This window comes from Trachinotus anak, unplaced genomic scaffold, assembly GCF_046630095.1.
Source record: "Trachinotus anak isolate AG129_WGS33_773 ecotype Australia unplaced genomic scaffold, CSIRO_AGI_Tana_v1 ptg000002l, whole genome shotgun sequence".
In the NCBI taxonomy this organism is placed as follows: domain Eukaryota; kingdom Metazoa; phylum Chordata; class Actinopteri; order Carangiformes; family Carangidae; genus Trachinotus; species Trachinotus anak.
The window spans coordinates 23881792-23904273 of record NW_027273853.1 but is presented as its reverse complement, the minus strand read 5'-3'; the positions used below and the strand labels follow the sequence as shown (position 1 = coordinate 23904273).

General features: G+C 39.1%; 1 protein-coding gene across 1 annotated transcript in view; it reads left to right on the top strand.

Annotated features, from left to right (window-relative positions):
* The first annotated feature begins 235 nt into the window (after positions 1-235).
* Positions 236-22482, top strand: part of LOC139605617 (solute carrier family 23 member 2) — a 37882-nt gene continuing 15635 nt past the window's right edge. The window contains exons 1-6 of the mRNA XM_071457261.1: positions 236-494; positions 10788-10940; positions 15250-15407; positions 16806-16989; positions 18482-18663; positions 21534-21651. Of these exons, the coding sequence (XP_071313362.1) occupies positions 423-494; positions 10788-10940; positions 15250-15407; positions 16806-16989; positions 18482-18663; positions 21534-21651 (867 nt within the window). The 5' untranslated portion in view covers positions 236-422. The remainder of the gene's footprint in view (positions 495-10787; positions 10941-15249; positions 15408-16805; positions 16990-18481; positions 18664-21533; positions 21652-22482) is intronic.

Genomic DNA, 22482 nt, shown 5'->3' with positions numbered 1-22482 from the left:
CACTGAAACACCAACGAGACCTATTCCCAAAATTTCTTGATGCCAAACTTTTGATAGACCATCTTAATATGTATGAAAAAGTAAAGATCCATGTGACAGATGTGGTGGTCTGCTCATCATAGGATCCAATCGTCACACAACAGCAGACACATGACTGTAGGTCAGGGTAATTAAGCTTACATACACTATGCAACAGACCAGAAACATTTTGGAGCCAGGGAGGAGATTACAAAATAACTGAGCCACTCTCTATTAGACCGTGATACTCAGTTTCCCTGGTGACGTGAGGCAGTCACTCATGTTGTCCTCTTAGCTCTGCTGTCAGTCAGTTTCACTGCCACCGTGTGTGCTCGAGTATTTGTGTTGAGTCCACACTTGGGTCCTCAGAAGCAACTATACACCACCTTGCCTTGTTTACCAGAATGCAACTCACTACAGAGGAGAACATGGAGCTTGGACTCAAGGAACAGGGATCAGTCAATCCTGCATTTGTGGTGAGTGAAAAGTGCCATCTTCAGTTTGGCTCTGTGAAACCAACAAAATCAAAAATTCAAATACTGGCTGAGGTTGTGCTGTAAGTATATCCAAATCTTTTTATTTCAAGTCAATTTGATATTAAAGTTTTTTTTTATTCACTTCTGTCAAAGAGACTACAAGAAAGTGAGGCACAGTGCTGTTTTCTAACCTTACAACAGTAAGAGCTAAATGTAAGCCTCTGTGGAATGTGAAATTACCAATCGCGTGCATGCGTTAAATAAAAGACGGGATATTTCAGTGGAATCGATTGCACAGTTGCAAACTCTGTGGTAAAGATCAATCTTTAGTGTAGTCAAGACTAATCAAAGAGTTCCAAGGTAAAACTAAAAATGCCTTTTGATAAAACAAAGCAAAAGACAGAAACTGACGAATAATAGATATCGAAGTGGGGACATGTAGTGTTTATGAATGTATGTGTGTGTGAGAGAGAGAAAAATGTTGGGCTGCAGGGGGGTGTGCAAGTGTACACAGCTGAGTTCAAGGTTGATATTTCCCCTTGTTTTCTCCCCATCCCAAATGTCAGAAGAATTTAGAAAATTAGGAACACAAACAAACAACGCAGCTTCGACTGCAGGTGTGTGAACATGTCAGTCTGTCAACACTTGCAAAGGGCAAAGGCTTTTATTATCATTACTAACCCTGTTGTGTGCACTACCTCACACTCCAAATTACCAATAAATTAATTCATTAGAATAAATTAAAATTTGTTGTATTAGGGTTTATATTTTTAATAAATCAGTCTTCACTCATGTCTTTGACATCAAGATTAGGTTTTCATAATTCATTTTTATGCTGTGATCATGTAAAAAATGTTCATATGTTAGAAGTATGCTAAAATGATGATAAAAAGGTTATGGTCCCAGCCATTTCTATAGAAGACACATTAAAGGAGCTTTAAGTTGCTAAAGCGAGTTGTTAAGCCTTTGTTTCATTTACAAGACAAGAGGTTGTAATACGTCCTCTGCAGCGCTTTGTCTTCAGGGCACCGGACGCTACAGCGACATAATCAGTAGAAGAAAAGTATGAAAAAGTATGTTTCTTCTAGACTGGTACATAAATAGCTGTTAATGTTAAACGTTGGCTACGTAGCAATAGCAAAATGTGAAAATAGCTCCTTTAAGTTGCGTTTCAAACAAAAAAAAAGATGTGTCAGATTTAATTTCAATGGCTGAATACCATATTCATTTGAGATTTTCGGCAGCATTTAAAGCTAAAAGTATCAAATGCATTTAACAGGTGAGAAATCTCAGCAGTCATTTGTTTAGGCTCATAATAGTAGATAACTGATTCAGACCAAGCAGATAAGGATACGTGTATGTACATGTGTGAGACCAAAGAATTTAAGTGCAGGGGTCATGGTTTCTTTTAGATTATGTTATTCAATAATTTCATAACTTTTGATTTTCTTCTATTTCTTATGTTCTAATAACTTATTTTTTATATACCTGTTTGTGATAAAACACATAGCCTACAGTGCGCCCTCCTTGTCCTCATGGTGTTCAGCATGAATGTTGGTGCGTGGATCTAGTTCTGTAAATGGACACAGGAGCTTTTTTATGTGGCACTTGATATAGTATATGTCTTCACGGCAATTGTCATGCTTGGAGTTCACCACTGCAAAGCATGCAATGGGAAGACTTTTTTTTTTTTTTTTCTTTTTGGCATTTTTCCTACAATTTAGACAAGAGAGATTTTTGTTAGCTGGTGCAGCTATGAGCCCTGGGGAATTCAAGTGGCGCCAGTCCTTTTATGGTTTCAGGTGTCAACAGAGGCTAAAGTCCAAAAACAAAGGCTGGATTCACGTGAGAATGAAGTGCAGATACCTATGGTCACAGGAACATTGTCATGGTACAGTAACTCTGACCCTTGAGTTCTTCACTCTTCACTTTACTCTTTGTAAAATCCGAAAGTACTGCTTTACATTGTTTTGTTTCAAACTGAATTAATAGAAAGTGCTGTTTGAGTATGGGAGTATACAAAACTAAAAAGCAAAACAGTAAAAAAAGGAAGTAAATTGTGTAGAACAACCATTATGCTTAGAAAAATAGCTTGATGGTAGATGATAGTATTAAATACAGCAAGTACTGTATACTTGTGCATGCATGTTTGTGTGGGTGTGGAAATCAGTGGGCACAAACTCAGTCATCAGCTAGTCTGCGAGTCTAGGAAGTTGCCAAAAATTAAGATTTACAGTTTTGAATATAAAAACTGTGAATATCCACTTTTAAATTTTTAGAAAAATATTAGTATTTCTTGAATTGTAGTCATGTACATTACATTGTAAGTTATATAATAGTATAATAGGTACTGTAGGGTTAGGGTTAGGGTTAGGGTTAGCTCTGAACAAACCCCACACTCCTTGAGCCAAGAGAAAACACACTGGTTATTGTAGTTTCAGTCTACGACGACGACGACGACGGCAGGCTGCGGGGAACAGGCTTCTCTCCACAGTAACTAGCAGTCAGCTAGTGTACATTTGTAAACATTAACTTTGAAAAATAGCTCACAGGATGACAGCAGCAGTCTTCACCTTGACATCACAAAACCACTGTATGAGAGAAACAGAAAGTTGGAGCTTGTTCAGTCTTGGTATTAAACTGGACAGTAACATAAATTTGAATCAGGACAGCATAAAAAAACACTTGTCTTCCTGCTGCGACGTAGCATCATTGAACCAGTTCTTTAGTTTAGTACAGTGAGATTTACAGCCATGAACCAGAAGAGAAGATCTCTCCTCCTGAAGATCATCCGGGCAGCCAGCAAACTCATTGGTCTTCCATTGGCTAAGTCATCTGCCCGTGTCATCTCAGCTGTGTTGTGAAAGGCATACATCCGAGCACATGATGCTGGGGGACGAGTGGGGAGGGGGACATGCGACTAATGTTTCTAGCTGTAATCAAACCAGGCAAATTGCAATTACTTGGTCATTGTAGGTAAATGGTGAACTTGTTTGTGGTGCTCATAGCAATCAATATGGCCCCTTTTTTTCCCCTTCAAATCACTAAAAAGTGTTGTGTACATAAAACACAAAAGTTTTGTTCCTGAAAGATGAGTTTCCTGTGATTTAAAAGAATGAAAATACAGAAAATAGTGGTGTATACAATAAGATCTAGGGATGAAGATTGGGTTATGTTAGGTCGGGTGTGTTGTGGGTAGTGTGTTTGTGCGTCTGTGCGTGATAGGATGCTTTAATAAGAGTTGGTGGTTTATAATAATAATAATAATAAGGCAATAGCAAATATATGATGTAGAACATCCTTATAACAATAACAAATATATGTAGTATATGCAGTATGTACAGTAAGTTACACATACTGTATATACTGCATATATATGCATATAAATGTATTAAAAATGATTATTACCCATTTTGATAATCATTGTTATGATTATGTAGTGAAGGTGGGGAGTTAGGTGATTTTTCTTTTTTAATCATCAGAGTCACAAATCAATAGAGGAGCAGTAAAAAAAAAAAAAAAACATGAACCTTTGACTGTTAAAGGGAATTAGTAGCTACTGACAGCATTCCCAGTACTGGTTGTGTTGGACCCCCTCACATTTACTCCTGTCCTCAGTGGAGTGTGGGTAGATAGCCACTAGAGGGCAGCAAACAGTCATGTAATCCCTGAGGCAGATGTCTGTGTAGATGACCTGCTGAGAACTTGAGAGCAAATCAAAGACAGGAGAGGAAATGCGGTGTAGATGGGCCTGCCTGTGCGTGTCTCTGTCATGTGAGTCAGATGCAACGGTGGGATGTGCACAAGGTGTTTTCTTTTGTTTGAAGTGCTGACTGACTGCCAAGATCCCCTTCTGAGACACAACAGGTCTCAGAGCGAAAGCTGCAGCATGTGACCTTTTCCCTCGGTCATGGGATTTTGGCGTGAAATATTCTTATATTTACTGCAGTCTGGATGTTATCTCTTGTGGTGTAAGGGAGACTGCAATAGTCCAGATACTGTTACTCATATGTTAAAGCAAGGGCATAAGTTTGCAAATGGACAGTAGGGACATGTCCCTAACACTGTTTTGGGAGGACAGAATTGTTCCTACCAATATTTGAGTTCTCGTTAAGGTTATTATCTTTAACTAAATCTAACAAAATGACGAAAACAAGATGTGAAAAAAAAACAGGAAAACAATAATTAGATACTGCCAGACACCGAGGAGGCGAGGGCGGATCAGACCCCCCCCCCCAACCTCTTAGACCCTTCAAACAACCCCCACTTAAATACCTCTGTCACAGTTCAAACACTGGTGTCATCTACTGACTTACACTTCAAACAGACACATCCTCAAGAGAGTTTGTACAAATGCTTTGGAATCTGATCTGCCCCATGTGGACTGAGTTAAGAGGGAACTGACCTCTTCGCATTTGAGGACATCTCATGGGTCAGGTGAAACATCCAATAATAAACTGTACATGCAACAGTATGATAGAAAATATGTTATCCTGGAAATTGAAGACAGAAAGTTTATGGTTTGGATACATACTGAAGCAAACAAGAGTGAGCATCTGCATGTACATTACTGCTGATAAGCAGCTCAAGATCAGTGAATAACCTTCAATTGTACAAAGGTTAAAAAAAAAAAAAAAAAAAAGACCCTTTATAAGTTTTTGTTATATGATTTAGTTTCCGAAACAGATATTACATTATATAAATGTCAGTAAAAAGTGAGGGTGGTTTAAAACTTTTTACTAGAAGTGTATTGTTGACCCATTTTACCACTTGAGTAACAACAAATAGCTTTAGGATTTTCGTGACATTTTTTGACATAACACCAGTCATATCATTTAACTCAATCATGCACAAACTGTCTGAAAAGAAAAATAGAGTGATTGGATTATTATTCCTCATTTAAGTCCGTAGTTCTCAAAGTGGGGTCTGGGGGTACCTTGAGGGGGTTTCTGGGGTTCCACAGCAAATAGAGGAATAATTTCTTCTTACTATAATTCTATCCATAAATAACACAATGACAGGATGTATGACTATTTTGGTCATGGGTTTCAAACACTTTCTGTAATAAAACATCTAAAAGCAAAAATCTTATCAGATGAGGGACCCTGGGGCAATCTTATCTTATCAAACGGGGGTCCATGGTCTAATTTGTGTTTGTTTAGCGGTCCTTGCTGTGAAAAAAAGTTTGAGAACTGCTGATATAAGTCACCCTTTTTAAGTGGAATATTTTTATTTTCCAAATAAGATTGAGAGAACATTTTTATTAGAACCACTGGGAAAATAAAATGTATCTGCCACTAAAAACAGATGCACCATGAGCCCATTGCTAGTGCCTGTCAAAGCTTTAAGTACTGATGGGCATATGCTGGAAACTATGGAGACATCTACAGTATAGTTTTTGCTGTTAAGTAGTGTAGCATAGGGTTAAAGGGTGCACGGATGCTGGAAGTACCTACTTAGCCTTCTGGAACAATCTAAAGTAACGTAAATGCAGGCAGGAGACAACTTTATAACCCCAGCAACATGCCAGGGCGTTTAGGTGCTGCCTAACAATCCTGCAGATTTACCACATGCTCCTCAATGACGTCATATAATGTGTAGCATGAAGTGACTAGTAGTTTATGTGACTTTAAGGTGATCCAGATGATGTGGTTTCAGCCACCTGGGAATTTGTGGAGAGCTTCTCATGTTTTTCCTGTTTACAATAGACAGACTTTAAAGTGTCCAAATAAACATGCCACCCTCCATGTTAATGAGAGTTAACCTTAGTTAATAGACTCATCTATTTGGGTTTCATGTGAATGTTTTGTTTCTTTCTAACTATGTGTAGCTTCAATCCAAAAAGATCAGTATCAGCCTTAAAACACACAAAAAAGTCACTTGAACCTCATTATTAAAGTAGCAGAGCAGTCCCAGAGGTATACTTCCAGAAACTGCAACATTATATTTCTAAATAAATTATTATCATTTTGAAATCAAAAGAAGATTCACATCTGAGAAATTGGATCTAGAGGATTTGGGGTGATCCTTTAACCTCCAGACCAAAAAAAAAAAAATGTATAGATAAGTTTTTTAAAACCACAGTTTGCTTTCGGGAAAAAACACTGAGCCGACAGAAGTATCTGCAAGGGGTTCAAAACAAAAATATATATCAAGGATAAAGCTATAAAGGTAACAAGACCCAACCGGAGCCAATTTGCTTGGGTGGAAACTTCACTTCGACCTCAGCATCTAACAGAACATTTTACCAGGAATTAACATGCTTTTAGTTGTACACACAGGTGTAATATCACATAATGAGCTCCAAAACAATTATTGCCCTAAAAACCAGAGCTGAACTGATGTAATAATGAATAACGTACAAGAAATGTCTAAGATCACAGCAGATAACCTCCCATAAAGCTATCTGACTGTAGTTTTGATGTTTTTCTAAATGTCTGCTGTCTGAATGCTGTAATTATCACAGCAGTCTTTCGGCAGACTCCCTACTGGGAGGAATAAATTCCACCAATATCTTAAAGCACTATATACCTAAAACACATTTGTTTGCTTTTTCTTTGTCTCTGGTTCAACCAAGGACACAGAGAACACAAAAAACTAAAATATTACTCTAAAAATATTATATAGTATAGGACTGATTTTTCAGGGATTCCTTATATTACATTTTACTGCATGGTTTTCATGTAATGCCTGCTCTGAACTCAAACTCATGACCTTCTGGTCTTCTGACTTTCCCATTTAGGCACAAGTACCTGTGGGTAGGACAATTTATCATGTTCCTTTTTCTGTATGTTAAGTATAGTAAATTTTTCCCATCTCCACACAGGCTCTCTGGAGCTCAGCCAGAGTGACTGTAGGGATCTTGGCTACCTCTCTTACCAACAGCTCTAGGAAGAGTCCTGATTGTTTGAAATTTCTTCCATACAGCGCTCTTGGGAACCTTCAATTTTTTTTTAGCCTTCCCCAGATCTGTGCCTCGAATCAGTCCTGTTTCTCAGCTCTGCAGGCGGTTCCTTCCTCCTTTCCTCCTCATGGCTTGGTTTTTTCCTCTGATATGCATTGTCAGCAGTGAGACCTTATATAGACAGGTGTGTGCCTTTCCAAATCATGGCCGATCAGCTGAATTTACCACAGGTGGACTTCAATCAAGGCACAGAAACAGCTCAGACACCATTAAGAGAAATAAAAGAGACATTTCAGTTTTTCCTTTTTTATAAAATTTCTTTTTCATACTTGAGTATTAAGTGTGGATTGATGAGGGTGGAAAATATATCTTTTTATTTTAGCATAAGGCTGCAACATAGTAACATGTGAAATCCAATGAAGGGGTTAGAAGACTATCTGAATGCACCATATATCAGGTTTTACAGCTGTTTCCAAGGTTCCTGTGTTTGAAGTCAAATCTCTTGAGGGCAGGAGGGGGTTAATTTAGTCTCTAATAGTTATATAGTTATATCATTAAAAAGCTCAAAAAGTTATTACGACTGCCCTTGGTTTCTTTTCAGCAACTCTCAGTTTTTATTTTCCTCTACTAATGAAGAGTAACAGGTTGCTGTGGCTTTACAGGGAGTTGCTATACTGTATGCTGCCTCCAAAGGCAGGCATACTTGCACTTCAAACAGGCACATCCTCAGAAGGGTTTATACAAGCCCACAAGAAACTAATCTGTCTCATGTGGCCTGTTTAAAGGGGGAGTTGACCTCTTTGCATTTGATGACAGCCCCTGGGCTCACATATCAAGTGGCCCTTAAGGATCACCTTAATAGTTATTAATGCAAGGACATCCGCCATCACTTTTTCCCAAAGGATGCCATAGACACTCCCATAAAAACCCTGGACAGCGCAGGCTGATTAACTGATACCCATGACCAAATATTTAGTCTGTAAACCATGGAGAGAAATAAGTTTCAGTTGTAGCCTCAGTGTGTTTTTAAAGATTTTTTTGTGCCCTCTGCTCTTCATATAAAAATCTATGACTCCTTCCTGGCCTCTGAATGTACTTGAACTTGCTTTATCTACCAAAAGCCTGCGTCCACTTGAAGTGGTTCCGCTGCATATTTGGGAAACTTTTCTTTCTCTTATATTTCACCTCCTGACCTATTCTATCTGTCTTTGGACAGTGGGAAGAAAGCAAGACGCTTCAGTGTTACATACCAGAGGACCACAATTGATATCTATTTTTCTCACATTTTTATGTTTTGCCTTTTGTTTGATCTCACTACAATGATTTAAATGGCAAAGACGGAAGGAGAGCAAGTAGAGAAATACAAATCTGGTTTCAAGATTCTTTTGGTAAATTGAGGTGAGTCCTGCAAAGGTTATTAACTTTGCCTCTGACAATATGCATGATGAGGGAGTCGACATAACTTATGTTGTTTGGTGGACACTTTGTAGTAAAATGCCAATACACATTTTTGTCAGCCCAGCGGGAAACAGAACCTCTGCTGCTGTCGGTGTCATGTTCTGGCATTTTACATTTTTGTAGAGTGCAAAATATAAGGGCACAAAGGTCCAGACCTCAGTAAATTTTCCCTGCTAGTTAAACCTGAATAGGACTGAGTTAGTACACACACTCATCCTTTCACAAAGGGCAGAAGTTGGCTTCCTGTGCCAACCATCAGGTAAACAAAAATACAAGGGGAATAACCACCCCTTTTCCTAGAAACTACACAACAGATTTAGAGTTCCATTACTCAAATGGACACAACACCTCAAATGAACTTGGAAAGCAAACACTCGTGCACATGTGGTTTTGACTAGATCTAACCCAGTCACTTCAAATCACAGCTGCACACTGACAACCACAAATGTATGACAAACATGGAACAAAATTGTTTCACTAGATCATTGAATGATGAAATAAATCCTGGACAAAGTCATGGAAATGCAAAGTGAGAGTGAACTAAAAGGAGTTAGGAAAACAGAAATAATACTAACAAAGGAGACTTATATTTAACCAGCTTTCCCAGATGCTGTAGCCATAACTATGTGTTAGCCAGACATTGGTGCCATCCAGTCATTGTATCAAAAACATGCCCCAGTATACCCTAGGCCTTCAGTTTAATTTGTTGAGAGCAGTCTGTGCCAGTTTTCACTTGCAAAGCACTTGATATTGAAAATGTTGCGTCCCTTTCTAAGCAATTGTCACTTGTGGTTTTAACCACACCTTTGACCTTGTTCTGACACATGGCATTAAAATGGAACATTTAATAGTCTGTACATGGAGCCCTCTTTGTTCGAACCATAATTTAATATCTTTTGAATTCCTATCACTGGACTACATGCCATTAGTCATAAATTCCTACACTAGATGTCTCATAGTGATGATATCATAGCTAAATTTAAGGAATTGATTCCATCAGCATTTGAAGTAATGAACATAATGCAGAAATATCTACTTTTAAGCCCCCTAAATTCAGTTCAGCATGAAAGACTGCAAGCAAATGGAGCTATGTTTCAAATTTATATGTTGTCCAAACCTCTTTTCAGTGTTATTATATACAGCTTTGGCTGCAAACCCAACCTCAATGAGTTGGATCTCAACCCAGCAAACTTGGTGCCTTCTTGTCAAAGCCATCGCATCTTGATTTAACACAATAAGAAGGTTGGCAAGATGTGTCACAAAAAAATACCAGATTTTTTTTTCTTTACACCTGAATCTGGCTGTAAAAGATAAAAAATGTTGAACTGGACTTGGTTCCATCCAAATGGCTTCTTTAGTTCGGACTGATAGGTATGAACACCTGGGGAAACTTTTCTTGGATGACCATGACTTGGATGATTGAGAATTTTCACAGAATGTTTTGTGGGAGAAACAACTGAGCAATTCAGCTTTAAGCACCTTCAACAACAGCATCATAATAGAATTTGGGAGGGGGATGTTTTTCATCCTATACCTTCCCTTCACCATCACCCACATAGATGTTCCACACACCATAATTCGCAGCACTACGCATGCTGAGTATTTATGTCTGTCATCTGAACTAAACTAAACCAACAGCTGTAGATTACAGTGAAGATACAAGGATTTCCCTGAACTATCCTCAGTTTCAAAGACAAAGAAAAAGCAAAACCATTAAGAAACCTTTGGCTCAGTGAGAGCCTGTGGTATACAACAGTGAGTGACTGGTTTAAGGTATGTTTGTGTTGACAGAAATTTTAGGCCTGGGAGTTGGTGTCCAGATAGTCTGGGTGGAATTAAAGCAGGAAATATTGTTTTTTATTTGATGTTACTTGGATAAATGACATTGGTGAATTGATGACTTGTTTGCCTTTGCTGTGCTTCTTTCCAAGGGTAAAGACAGTGATGAACAGCCACAGCTGACAGTGGACATTGGGGAGCCACACACAGAGGCCCTGGAGGAGCCCGTGGACAGAGGCGTAGATTTGGTTTACTCCCTCAATGACAGGCCCCCATGGTATCTCTGCATTCTGCTCGGCTTCCAGGTAAAGTGATAATGTTGTCCTGGAAAAAACTGAAACTGGAAAGCACTGCAGAATTTCTATAAAGCTTCATTATTTGATTTTTGGCCTCTAGAGAGAGACATCTAAATGAGTGTACACACCCAACAGGCTAAAGGCAACATTAGCATTCATCCACCCAATGGATGATAGTCCAACAGTCACACTCCTTTTAGCTCTGTTTTGGACTCCAGTGACTCCTTAGCTAGTTGCTAAGTTTGCCTGCTGTTTTGTGCTGGGCAGCTAGCATACAGTGTGCATAAAGCTTGTTTGTTTAAAACAGTCTATTGCTGCTGAAAACAAGATTGATAAGGATGCTGACATTGAACCAAACAGTAAATGTACTGTAAAACCAAAACAAGAAAACTAGCTCAATAGCACTAAAGAGTTGCAGTTAATATAGTCAGGGACTCTTTTTTAACATCAAACAAAGTCATTTAATTCAATAATATGAATAATATTGATTATGGTATACATTCAGGCACCCTAGTGGTCTAGGGTTTAGGTGCCAACTATGTACTGCAATGTCCCCTGTTTGTGTCCAGTCTGGGAAGTATGTCATTCTCTATCTTTTTTCCCCCATCACTTTCTGTCACTTCTCTACTCTAAGCTATCCATTAATGCCCACGTTATACTGATTTGACAATAATAATGATAATGATATGGGTTAAAATAAGTGTATGATATAATATAATATAATATAATATAATATGTAGAGGAAAATAACGCCCCCTTTACTGTCAAAAAGAATAGTATGTTGAATATATTGAATGTGCAATAAATTGAGCTACAGTTAAACAGCAAGCATTTAGAGAATAAGAAGCTGCTAGTCTACAGTAGAGACTTCTACATTGCGATTTATATTCTATATTTCATTTTAAACAGTAGTATATTATTGTTGAGTGAGTTAGTACCTTCTTACTTACTATTCAAAACATGAGACTAGGCACCATGACAGTGGCAGTTCTTAAACTTAAAACCCTACTTTATTACACCCTGGATGTAATTCAAGATTCAATCAATATAGCCTGAAATTCAGAATAAAGAATGGGGGGGGGTTGAGATTTTTCCTTGTTAGCAAAGGTCTAACTCACTCACTGACAGCAATTATTAGCATGTGACAACATTCATGTGGACTGTCAAGTCATGTGGTTATTCATATTGAAATATTAGAGTGGTTCAGGGTCATTATACAGACCTTATAACAAGTTGCAGTACTGGAAAATTGTATGTGTTTTTAAGCACAAATCCTCTTTTATTGGACAATTGTTTAATAACTTTTGAATTCCTAATATTGGACTACATGTCATTAGTCATAAATTACACCACAATAGATCTATCTGATCTGTAGCTGAATGAAGGAATCGATTCCATCAACATTTAATTCAGTGCCATTTCTGAATATAACAGAGGATCCTATGCCAGCTTTCAACATCTTGTTGATAGTGATGCAGGCTCACTGCAAATGACTCTCAGCTTGCCTCTAAAAAAGGAAAGTAATAAAACAAAGGTGGTTATCTCCGTGGCATAACTCCCAAACCCACAAACTAAAACAAACAACAAGAAAACTTCTGCCAATCAGGAAGAATCTCAATCAGTCTGGCCAAGGTTGTCTTAAAACAGTACTGCCCTAATAATGCATTAGAGGGTGTAGTAACACAGTTTGTTTCAACACTGATGAAAGAGGTCATCAACAAAAGTTGGGGCACCTGTATGAACTTGCAGGAAAGTTGTCAGTCAACCAAATTTTAATTCCTGAATAAAAATGTACATGACTTTTCAGTTTTTGGTTCACTAAACTGGCTTTTTACCTTTACCTTTATACCATGAAAGATTATTCACTTGCAATGAAAAGTTCTGACCTGTAGTGTAAACAGTTTCTTTTTTTTAAAGTCTTTGGCAAGGAGGTAGTACACATATTGATCCATTGCAGATTGAAGCTTTTCATGGGATTTGTTGGCAATAAGAAAAATATAAAAGTATCACCAGCTTTATCCTGGAATATCCTTTATCTTTTTGGGAACTGGACCAATCTGTCTTTTTTACTGTCTGTCATTCCCATGGAACTGAATCAAGTAGTTTGTCTTTGTACCTGCTGTGTTGGTACTAAAGAACTTTCTTAGTCCATGGTTGGACTAAGAGAGAAATTCAGATATGGACTTATCTGCTGGGACTGACCCACAAGAATGACAGCCCAGAAAGAGAATGCTGGTAAAAACTTTAGGGACATTTTGACGGTCCACCAGCCGACAGTCCACCAGCCGAATGCCCCCATGTGTAATAGCCCCCTTGGCCAGTCCGCCTGTGCTCTGGTCTTATCTCTTTCTTTATCAGAGGCCTTTTTAGCCAAAAATGTGATTTCTTCAGTGGAGGAAATTCTGTAGGGTCACTTTCACCTGGACACTGCCTGCAGGACTGTGCTGTCTGGCATGTGGGCAGTCCCTGTGTGTTTGTAAGTGTGGGAAGGGACCCACATGCACTAACATACGCATGCATCCGTGCCAGATACCAAAGCAAAGAAACTCAGATTATAACACACACGGGGGGTGTGACTTCATACTCTGCTCAGGATGTCATGACTCCACTATATCATTACATATAAATAGTTGTTTGCTGTTGTATTATTGTTTAAAATCTCTCTAAACTTTAAAGATTTCAACACCTCCAGCTGCTCTCTGGTCCTCAGCAGACTGTTCATGCGGCTCAGAGGATAAAAGCTAAAAGTTGCCTCAACAAAGGTTTTAGTTAGTTTGGAACAACTGACAGACCCATAACAATTACCAGAACCATACTGATTCATACACTGTCACCGTGTGAGACATACATGTAAGAGCACAATCATAAGGTACTTCAAAGACTCGAAAAAAACTTAAAAATCAATATGGAAACTGACAGGCACCAAATGTTAAGACTTTAAAGCAGGTGTAATGTGTTCTCGCTTTCTGGTACTGGTTAGCACTCGAGCTCTGAAACAGAGTTGAAAGGTTTTTGGGTAGACCCAAGGGCAGCAGGGTAGCAGAGCATCACAGTGGTCAAGCCTGCTCGACATAAAAGAGAGAGAGAAAAGGTCACACTTTAGTAATATTTTTGAGTAGACAAAAAGGCAGATTGAGAGACAAACCTCACATGAGCCTGACACGAGATGACACAAGACTTTAAAATCAACCTTCTTCCTAAAGGAATCCTCCCAGTTTCCTCTGTCATGAAACTGAATTTAGGCATCTCCTCTGACTTATGGGAGTTGTAGGTCTTGAAATACCCCCATAAATCTGCTGATGCCTATCAACATCTGTCTTCAATTTTTTTTTTCCCCCTTTGTCCAGATTCTTTTGGATCAGTGGCAATCCCCACCAACACCCCCATCCAGCACACATGCATGCACATGGTTATAGATATGTGATGCAGTACTGACAAAAACATTGTACAGCATCGTAAAACTCGGGAGTGGACACCGTACACCACACAAAGTGCAATCCAATACAATCATAAATAAATACTACCTTTAGGTGGCTTCAGTCTTGTTGAGACTGTTCCAGGCATCTATCCAACGAGAAGATATCATTTTCAAGTAAACATTAGTTTTCATTTCTTTAAACCAAACAAAGCCTTAACTATAGAGGTCAAACATCAGATTAATTATTTCTGAAGTGGCATTTTGAACAGTGTTGGAGGGTACTTATGAACACTGTTGATTCAGGAGGCAATGACAAACGACCTGTTCACTTATTAGGAAGACTTATTGGTGTGTGAACGAGCAGGGGTAAGTCCAGATTTATGTTGGCACATATCTCTGATCAGATTACAGCGTAAAAAATGTCCTAGCTGCCAAGTGATGTGATCTGTCATCAGGTACAGTATTATCACAGCTGCCAATTCAGCTGAGCTTTCATCAGAATATGAAATAGAGTCACACTGACATACGGGTGTCGTGAATTCTTATCTTTTTTTTTTTGCTGCAGCTTGCCAAAAAAGTTTTTGACGACGAAAGATTTTGGCTGATATTGTGCTGGATTATTCTTTACAGGTGTTCTAAACTGTGAACTGCTGATTTTTTAGTATCCTGTACTTTGCAAAAGAAACTACATAATTTTTAGTTAGTTACTTACAATAATTTTTTATAATTTTTGATAATTATTTTTCTATCAGTCCTTGTTTCGGAACATCTTAGAGGTAAATGTGTTCATTTTGAAAAACACACACTTAGCAGAAAGACTAGTGAAGGTCAAAAGAAGTCATGGTTTTTTTACTGCTTCAAGGAGTCCCCAAATTTATTCACTCTCCTCTGCCTCCACAGCATTACATCCTCGCTTTTGGCGGCATCATTGCGATCCCGCTCATCCTGGCTGAGCCACTTTGCATACAGGACAACAACGCTGCCAAAAGCCAGCTCATCTCCACCATATTCTTCGTGTCGGGATTATGTACGCTGCTGCAGACAGCTATCGGTACCAGGTAGTGACCTTGTTGTCCTGTTAACCCCAAGGCCACAAAGAGATATTAAGTTTCCACACTCTCTTTCTCCCACACAAATGAGATTTGACAGGTTCTGCTTATCTAACCCTCTGTGGAATGGTATTTGTGTGTGTGTCTGTGTATGTGTGTTTTATGTAGTGCTGTCAGTCAGGTTTGAGTTTCACAGCAGGTACAAATTGAGGAACTGCCCGGGTTAAGAATGTTCGTGAGATAGAAGAAACTATCATATGTTCCCCGACATTGTACCTTCTTCCTCCAGCACTTGTCCTACATCCACTGCCTCTTTGCATTGCACCTTTCATAGACTTCAGGCAAAGTGGTGCTGAGCTGTGTTTGCAACAACCTTAAATTGCAGTTTAGTTCAGAGGCTGCTGGGGTGGTTCATGTGGAGTTAAACTATCAGTCACTGTTGGGCTCTATGTAATGCTAATTTCAGCATAAGTTGTGAGACACTTAAAGCCAAATGCTCTCCAATGCTTATGCAGCTTAATTTGTGGGTTTCCTTTTATAACAATCCTGGGAGCTGTTTGGTAGTTTGATAGGAAAATCCATGTGAAGCTGATGTATCAGTCTCTGTGCTGAACCACAGTGCAACTGCATCCTACACATACAGTACTGTACACTACAGCACAGAGCCCCACACACACCTTTCTACCCCCTCAGCACTGCTGTATCAGTAAGCCTGAGCAAATAGCTAATGCTTTCGTTTGAGTTCTCCACCTACACAGTTTGGCAAAAGCTTAAAAAGGTATCCCAGCAAACAACTTTGACACTGAATAATAAGTGAGTTCATCTTTATTTTTACAGCACCTTTCAGAACTGTGGTATGAAGTGCTTTGTGAAACAAGACAATAAAAAGATGAAAAGCACAAAGACACACAGACTAAAGTGCACAGAAATGCCAGGCAAGTAAAACAAACATGTACAACCTCTGTTATTTCATGCAGAGCCACAGTAAAAACATGTCATTCTATTAAGACTTTAAGCAACTTGTCCCAAAGTTGAAGTTGAAAATATACACCCAACTCAGGTTTTAGTCCTTAAAAGCAAGGAGCCGTATATAATTTTGTGAAATTAGAAACTGGAATGTAGAATCTCCGCAGATGTTGGTGTGAGACCGTTTCTAAAGGTTTTATATCATATTGTGAAATTCTGCCTCTGTGTCATGGGATTTATTTTAACACATCCAAAAAGCACTTGCACCAATATTGTTTTGCTTCTTGACTGTAACCAACAGGAGTCCCAGTCTGAGACAAAAGCTCATTAAAATTCTCAGCTCTCCTTCTAGGCTTGCTTTAAGCAGAGTAGATCCAGGTCATCCTATCATTAGCTCCACTGACCTCTGACCTTTGACCCCTGTGCCTTATTTACTTCAAGGTTACCGATCCTCCAGGGTGGGACCTTCAGTTTCATCACGCCGACTCTGGCCATTCTTGCTCTGCCCAAGTGGCAGTGTCCGGCTCCTAAAGCTCCCATCATCCTGTCCATGCAGCTGCAGAACAGTACCAGACCGCTGCAAATGGAAAATTCTGACGAGGTCTGGATGTCCAGAATGCGTGAGGTATGTGGAATATTTACTTGAGCCAGAAGATGATTCACCTTGTGGGTCCTGTCAGGGAATCCAACCTTAGCAGTGCTAATGGATTTAAGGGGAACGATGAGGACCCTGTATCATCTTGTCACACCTTAATGTGTGTAAGTCAATGGAAACAAAATGAATAGACAAACCCAAAATGTTATGTTTTGATTTAACAAGTCAAAAATTATGATGAGATAAAGATGCAGAAAAAAAAAGAAAAGAAAAAACGGGGTAAAACAAGCATTAAAATGCAGAAATTTGGGGTAAAACTCATGAATCATGAAACAGGACTCTGAAGTTGTGGTCAAAAGCTAAGTCTTTGTGTACATTTTGGTAGGAGTGTTAAAATGGCAAAACTTCAAAGTAATAACCAAAAAAAAATTACTACATGAGTGCTCAGTACTTCTGGGTCAGACTTCACTTGGATCGCAGCTACACACCTGTAAAGTTTAGTGACTGCATCTTGCAGGTTGTGATACTATTGTGGTGACAAAATCTCTCCACAGACAAACAGACGTAAACACCTGCCAAAGTCTAATGTCTATGTCTAATGTCTAATGTTCACATTTTGCCATGACAAGGTGAAAACATTATCAGCCCTGCCATCACACCTGGTAATTAATAATCTAAAGACTCTTTAGTCAGTAAGAATGATTTTCTTTAGAATAAAAATAAATATACACCCATTTTCCATCATATAGGAAGCTGCATCCCTATGATATAGGGGGTTCAGCAGGGTTTATGTAAGCTTATGGAAGGAGTTTGACTCAACATTTGGAATTTCATAAATTATTTTCAGTCTAGAGTTTTAGGTATTTTGTACCACCATATATCTCCTTGTCGGCCCGGGCTTAGGAAAGATTCTCTTTCCACAGCTGTATCTTTCAAAGTGGGAATGATCATAAAGTTACCACGCCACTGCATAGCTTTCAGTTGAGGATTAATGACTTGCTATAGCTGTGCTAGGTTCTGTGATAGAATGAGATTTTCACATGCACAAAATCAATTCAACAAGACTTATACTATATAGTATAACTATATAGTTCAAATGGCAGAGTAGGGGGAGAAAAACTACAGGTTGAGAGCTGTAAATACTTCTACAGAGGTGGATTTATGAAGCTACCTGCGTAGTTTCTTTATCTTTTTTCTTTGTTTCAACTTAAAACTCAACGTGTGTGCATCATGATGTCTTGCTTCACTCAGACAGCCACAGAAAGTCATACTAGGTGGGGATCTGTTCGACCACAGTATGAGTATACAACGTATAAATGCCACAAAGTCCACAAAGAACGTATAGTTTAACTGCTGCTGTTTAACAGCTGAATGTGATATGAACCACTTTTCTTATCTTTACAGAGTACTGAAAACTGTAAACCTCCGGGACCACCATTGGTGTGATATAAGAGGCACCACTGAGTACCAAAAACCAAGCGTGTGTACTGACACTATGTCCCTCTTGCCTTGTCATCCACAGATCCAGGGAGCCATACTGGTGGCCTCTCTGCTCCAGATCATCGTGGGCTTTTCTGGGATGGTGGGCCTCGTGCTCAAATTTATCGGTCCTCTTGCTATTGCTCCCACCATCAACCTCATCGGCCTGTCACTTTTCATTGAGGCTGGGAAGAAATGTGGAGGTCACTGGGGAATAGCTGCTCTGTGAGTGGAGTTTCACAGGACATTGATATATTACACAACAGAAAGGAACATGTACTAATGTTGGGAAAACACTGCCTGCGTTGCATGTGTGTGGCAGCTATGTTGCTGTCCTGTTGCAGCTCACAGGCAAGTGTGTGTTTTCACACCTGCTACTGCCAGCTCTGTCTTTCTACATATTGTTTACAGGCTGGATTTCTTTCCATTATGAATTCATTTTTGATTTACAGTATTTTTGACAGAAAATGTCACTAAAATGCTACTGTCTCCACGCGCAGCTGCTAAACTGGTTAGAAAATATATTTATATTTCTTCATGTCTGTGTCATAGTCAGATTCAACCTACCACCTTTGGTTTTAAGGTGTGACTGAAGGACTGAAAGTTGTTGTTGTGAAGAGGACCTAAGTGGGCAGAGTGTGGAACCAAATGATCAGTAATGTGTTGTGGAGCCAAAACATTAAGAGCTTTACAAACAAGTAGTAAAATGTTTTTATCGATTCGGATTATTCGCTGGTAATGTGTTGTCTTTGTTTTTTTACTTGTGAAAAGTCTCACATCAGCATTTTGAACCATTTATAGTCGATAAAGAGCGAAATGGGGCGGGCTCATATACAGGGAATTAGAGTAATCCAGCCGAGAGGTGATAAAAGCTTACAGGTACCTCTGAGGAAAACATGGCTTTAATTTGGCTTCACTTCTGAGCAGACAGAAGTTCCCCGTCACAACACGAACAACTTGTGATGGAAAATGTAATGGAATACTAATAAAATAATAATAATTGATAAAATAAATGAAATAGATACATAATTAAAATAAGTTAAAACTGGATTACATAGAGCACATAAAATCAGCAAGACTTTTAACCAAGTTGTGTGAATTTGTAGTCAGGGGAGGGAAGGTTGTAATTGTTCCAAAGAGAGGTTGATTGAACTTCATTTTGAAGGCTGTATTTAGTGGTGCTGTTGAATTGTATCACATTATACTGAGAGTTGTCTTTAGTATTTAATCTGTCCTCAATGATTTAAATAGGGTGGCCAAAATAGTATGGGTCTTTGTTCGGTACTGTACATCTGTTCTATAGCTTAATGAGATTAGACGAAAATGCAAGACTTGATTGATATAATAAGACTAATGTGGATACATTAGCAACAAAACAACTGCTATAAGATGTAAAATGTAAGATAAGATACTGAAACACATGGGAAAGGAGAAACATTCCCAGACAAATGAGTCCCATACATACCCTCTGTCTTGTTGATCCACTCAGGTGAAATCTAATTGTCATTTTTCTATGCTGCATTCATTCAGTATTTATTACTCCCTTTTGTTTCTTTATCAAAGCAGTGATGTCCACAACCAAATCCACCTAACCTCCACCAGAACTGCTAAAGAACCTCACTCCTCCACATTAACTCTCCTCTCATTTACCTTTGCCCCCTGCCCTGTGAAACCTATCTTCATTACCCTGCTGCCATGCCCATATAATGCAGACTAAAGCCATTACACAAAGTGATCCTTGTGGGTTTTAAAAGGGTCAGCACATCCACATCCTGGTGCCATATATGGATGGTAATCAGTCATAGTCTTCTTAGCTCTCCCGCCACACTGCAGGAAAGCTCGGAGGACTGGGAGCTCCACAATGTCACAACTGAGAAAGTCATGAAGGGAAGTTAAGCCCCTGGGTCATGTCACAGGGTCCTCTCCGTGATATCACATCAGAATCTCCTGCATCTCTCTCTAGAAAGGCTTCCTGCCTGTGTCCTGCTCTTTCGTACAAGATCTATTAAGATTTCTTGGAATTAGATTTTTTTTTTTTTTGGTTTTAGCACATATTTGTCATTTCATACACCAAACTAGATGTTTAGACTGATTTTCCAGTCATTAGTTTAATCTGGATCAGTGTTTCAGCCACAATGTAAATGTTTAAATCAGATTTGAATGACTTTCTCATTATCTGGAACAGAGAGGAGCTAAGAGAACTCATGTTTCTGTCTGAAATAGAATAAGCCTTTTTTATTACCAGTAACTTTGCCCAGTAGACTATTCCAAGTGTTCAGCAGGCTGCAGACTTTCCCACTGAAATGAGCTGCACCATGGGACCTGCATCTTAAACCTTGAATAGTCTTGCATAGTATTTCATGGTTTCATGCACACTGTGCAGTGATTCTCTGCCCAGTGTGAAGCGTTTTGTGTGCAGCACGAAATGTCATTCAAAGGGGTGGGGGGCTGTGTATATTTTACAATGTCATAATGGCCACCTTTACTACATTGTTGTGTTACGTTCCCTATTAGATTAGGACAGGTGAGTGGAAACTGAAGACTCTTTAATTACACGAACCAAAAAATAGTCCAACAAAGCAGGCAATGGAGGCAGGAGGCTGGCTGGCAGGAGAATGGCTGGAGACACAGAGCGAAGGAGAACCTGGAGGCTGGGTAGCAGGTGAACAGCATGCAGGGTGAGAGCATGGAATAATCTGGCAGCAACCACCACTGAAGATCAGGTTTAAGAGCAGTGAGGCAATGGGCTGAGTGGAATCAGGTGTGCTACTGCTGCAGCGAGAGGAGCAGGCCACACCCCCTGCCACACACAAGCTCTGCAGAGAAACAGAAAAGGGAGGGGGAACAGAAAGAGAACAAAAAGTACAACAACCAAAACATACTACTCAGAACCATAACATGTTGCCCGTAAACAAGTGTCATATAGGCATGCCACCTATATAAAATTATTTGTTTTCACTTGTTCAGACCTCCCCCGTAACTGTGATGCACAGTAAGGCTCCACTTTAACGCAGTTACACTAATACCAGTGAGCAGTGGCCAGGCCAGAAACAGCTGTTGGGTAACACATTGTCCTGTCTTCTGTTTTCCCACAGCACGGTCGGTCTGATCCTCCTGTTCTCCCAGTATCTCAGCAAAGTCAATGTCCCAATGATCGCTTACAAGGATAAGAAGTGGACGGTCTTCCAGTATCCACTTTTCAAGCTCTTCTCTGTGAGTTGACAACATTATACAGGTTTCATACATTCTGCTTGTTTTCCACCATGGAAAGAAACACCATAAAATTTTAATTTCAGGAACTGGATTTTGACCCATAAAACCTGTTTATAACCTACTTGCTTTGTTTCAAAACCGTACATTTTCATGAGAATTGTGCAGCATCAAGTCTGCCATTCCACTATGCAAAATAGATTTCTGCAGTTATAATGTTGATCTTTCAGGCATGTTTTTTTCTAATTAAAAAAAAAGATAAAACAGTCAATTATGTTCTGCTAGATGTTATATATGTATATATATATATATATATATATATATATATATATATATATATATATATATATTCAGAACAAATGCAGCTACATTTTCAGCTTAAATGCAAATCCGTCCCACTTACTTACACATTGATTTTTACAGTGGAAGTCTTCTTATCTCCGTGCAGAAAATGTTGCTGTCATCTTATATACCAATACAATATAATACATATCAGCACAGTTTAGTTAGAATGGCAAACAATCCACAGAGCCAGCATGTACAACTTCTCTTGAAGAATAAAATTTGTCAGAGGAAATAGGTTTGTTGGCCTTTCACAGTGGGTAGCATCGCCATGCGAGGGAGGCCTTGAAGGGGAAATCCTACTCATGTGTAGAGGTCTGTTTGTAGAGCTGACCACAAGAAATTTTTCAACTAAGTCTGGGTTTTAGCGATTTTAACATGGGCCCTGCTTCCTTGTCAGTGTGAGGGCTGACAAGTACAACAACAGCCTTTTACTGATTGCTGTCAATCAGATTGAATGTCGGCAGACACATGCTGCTTTACGTGCAAAGC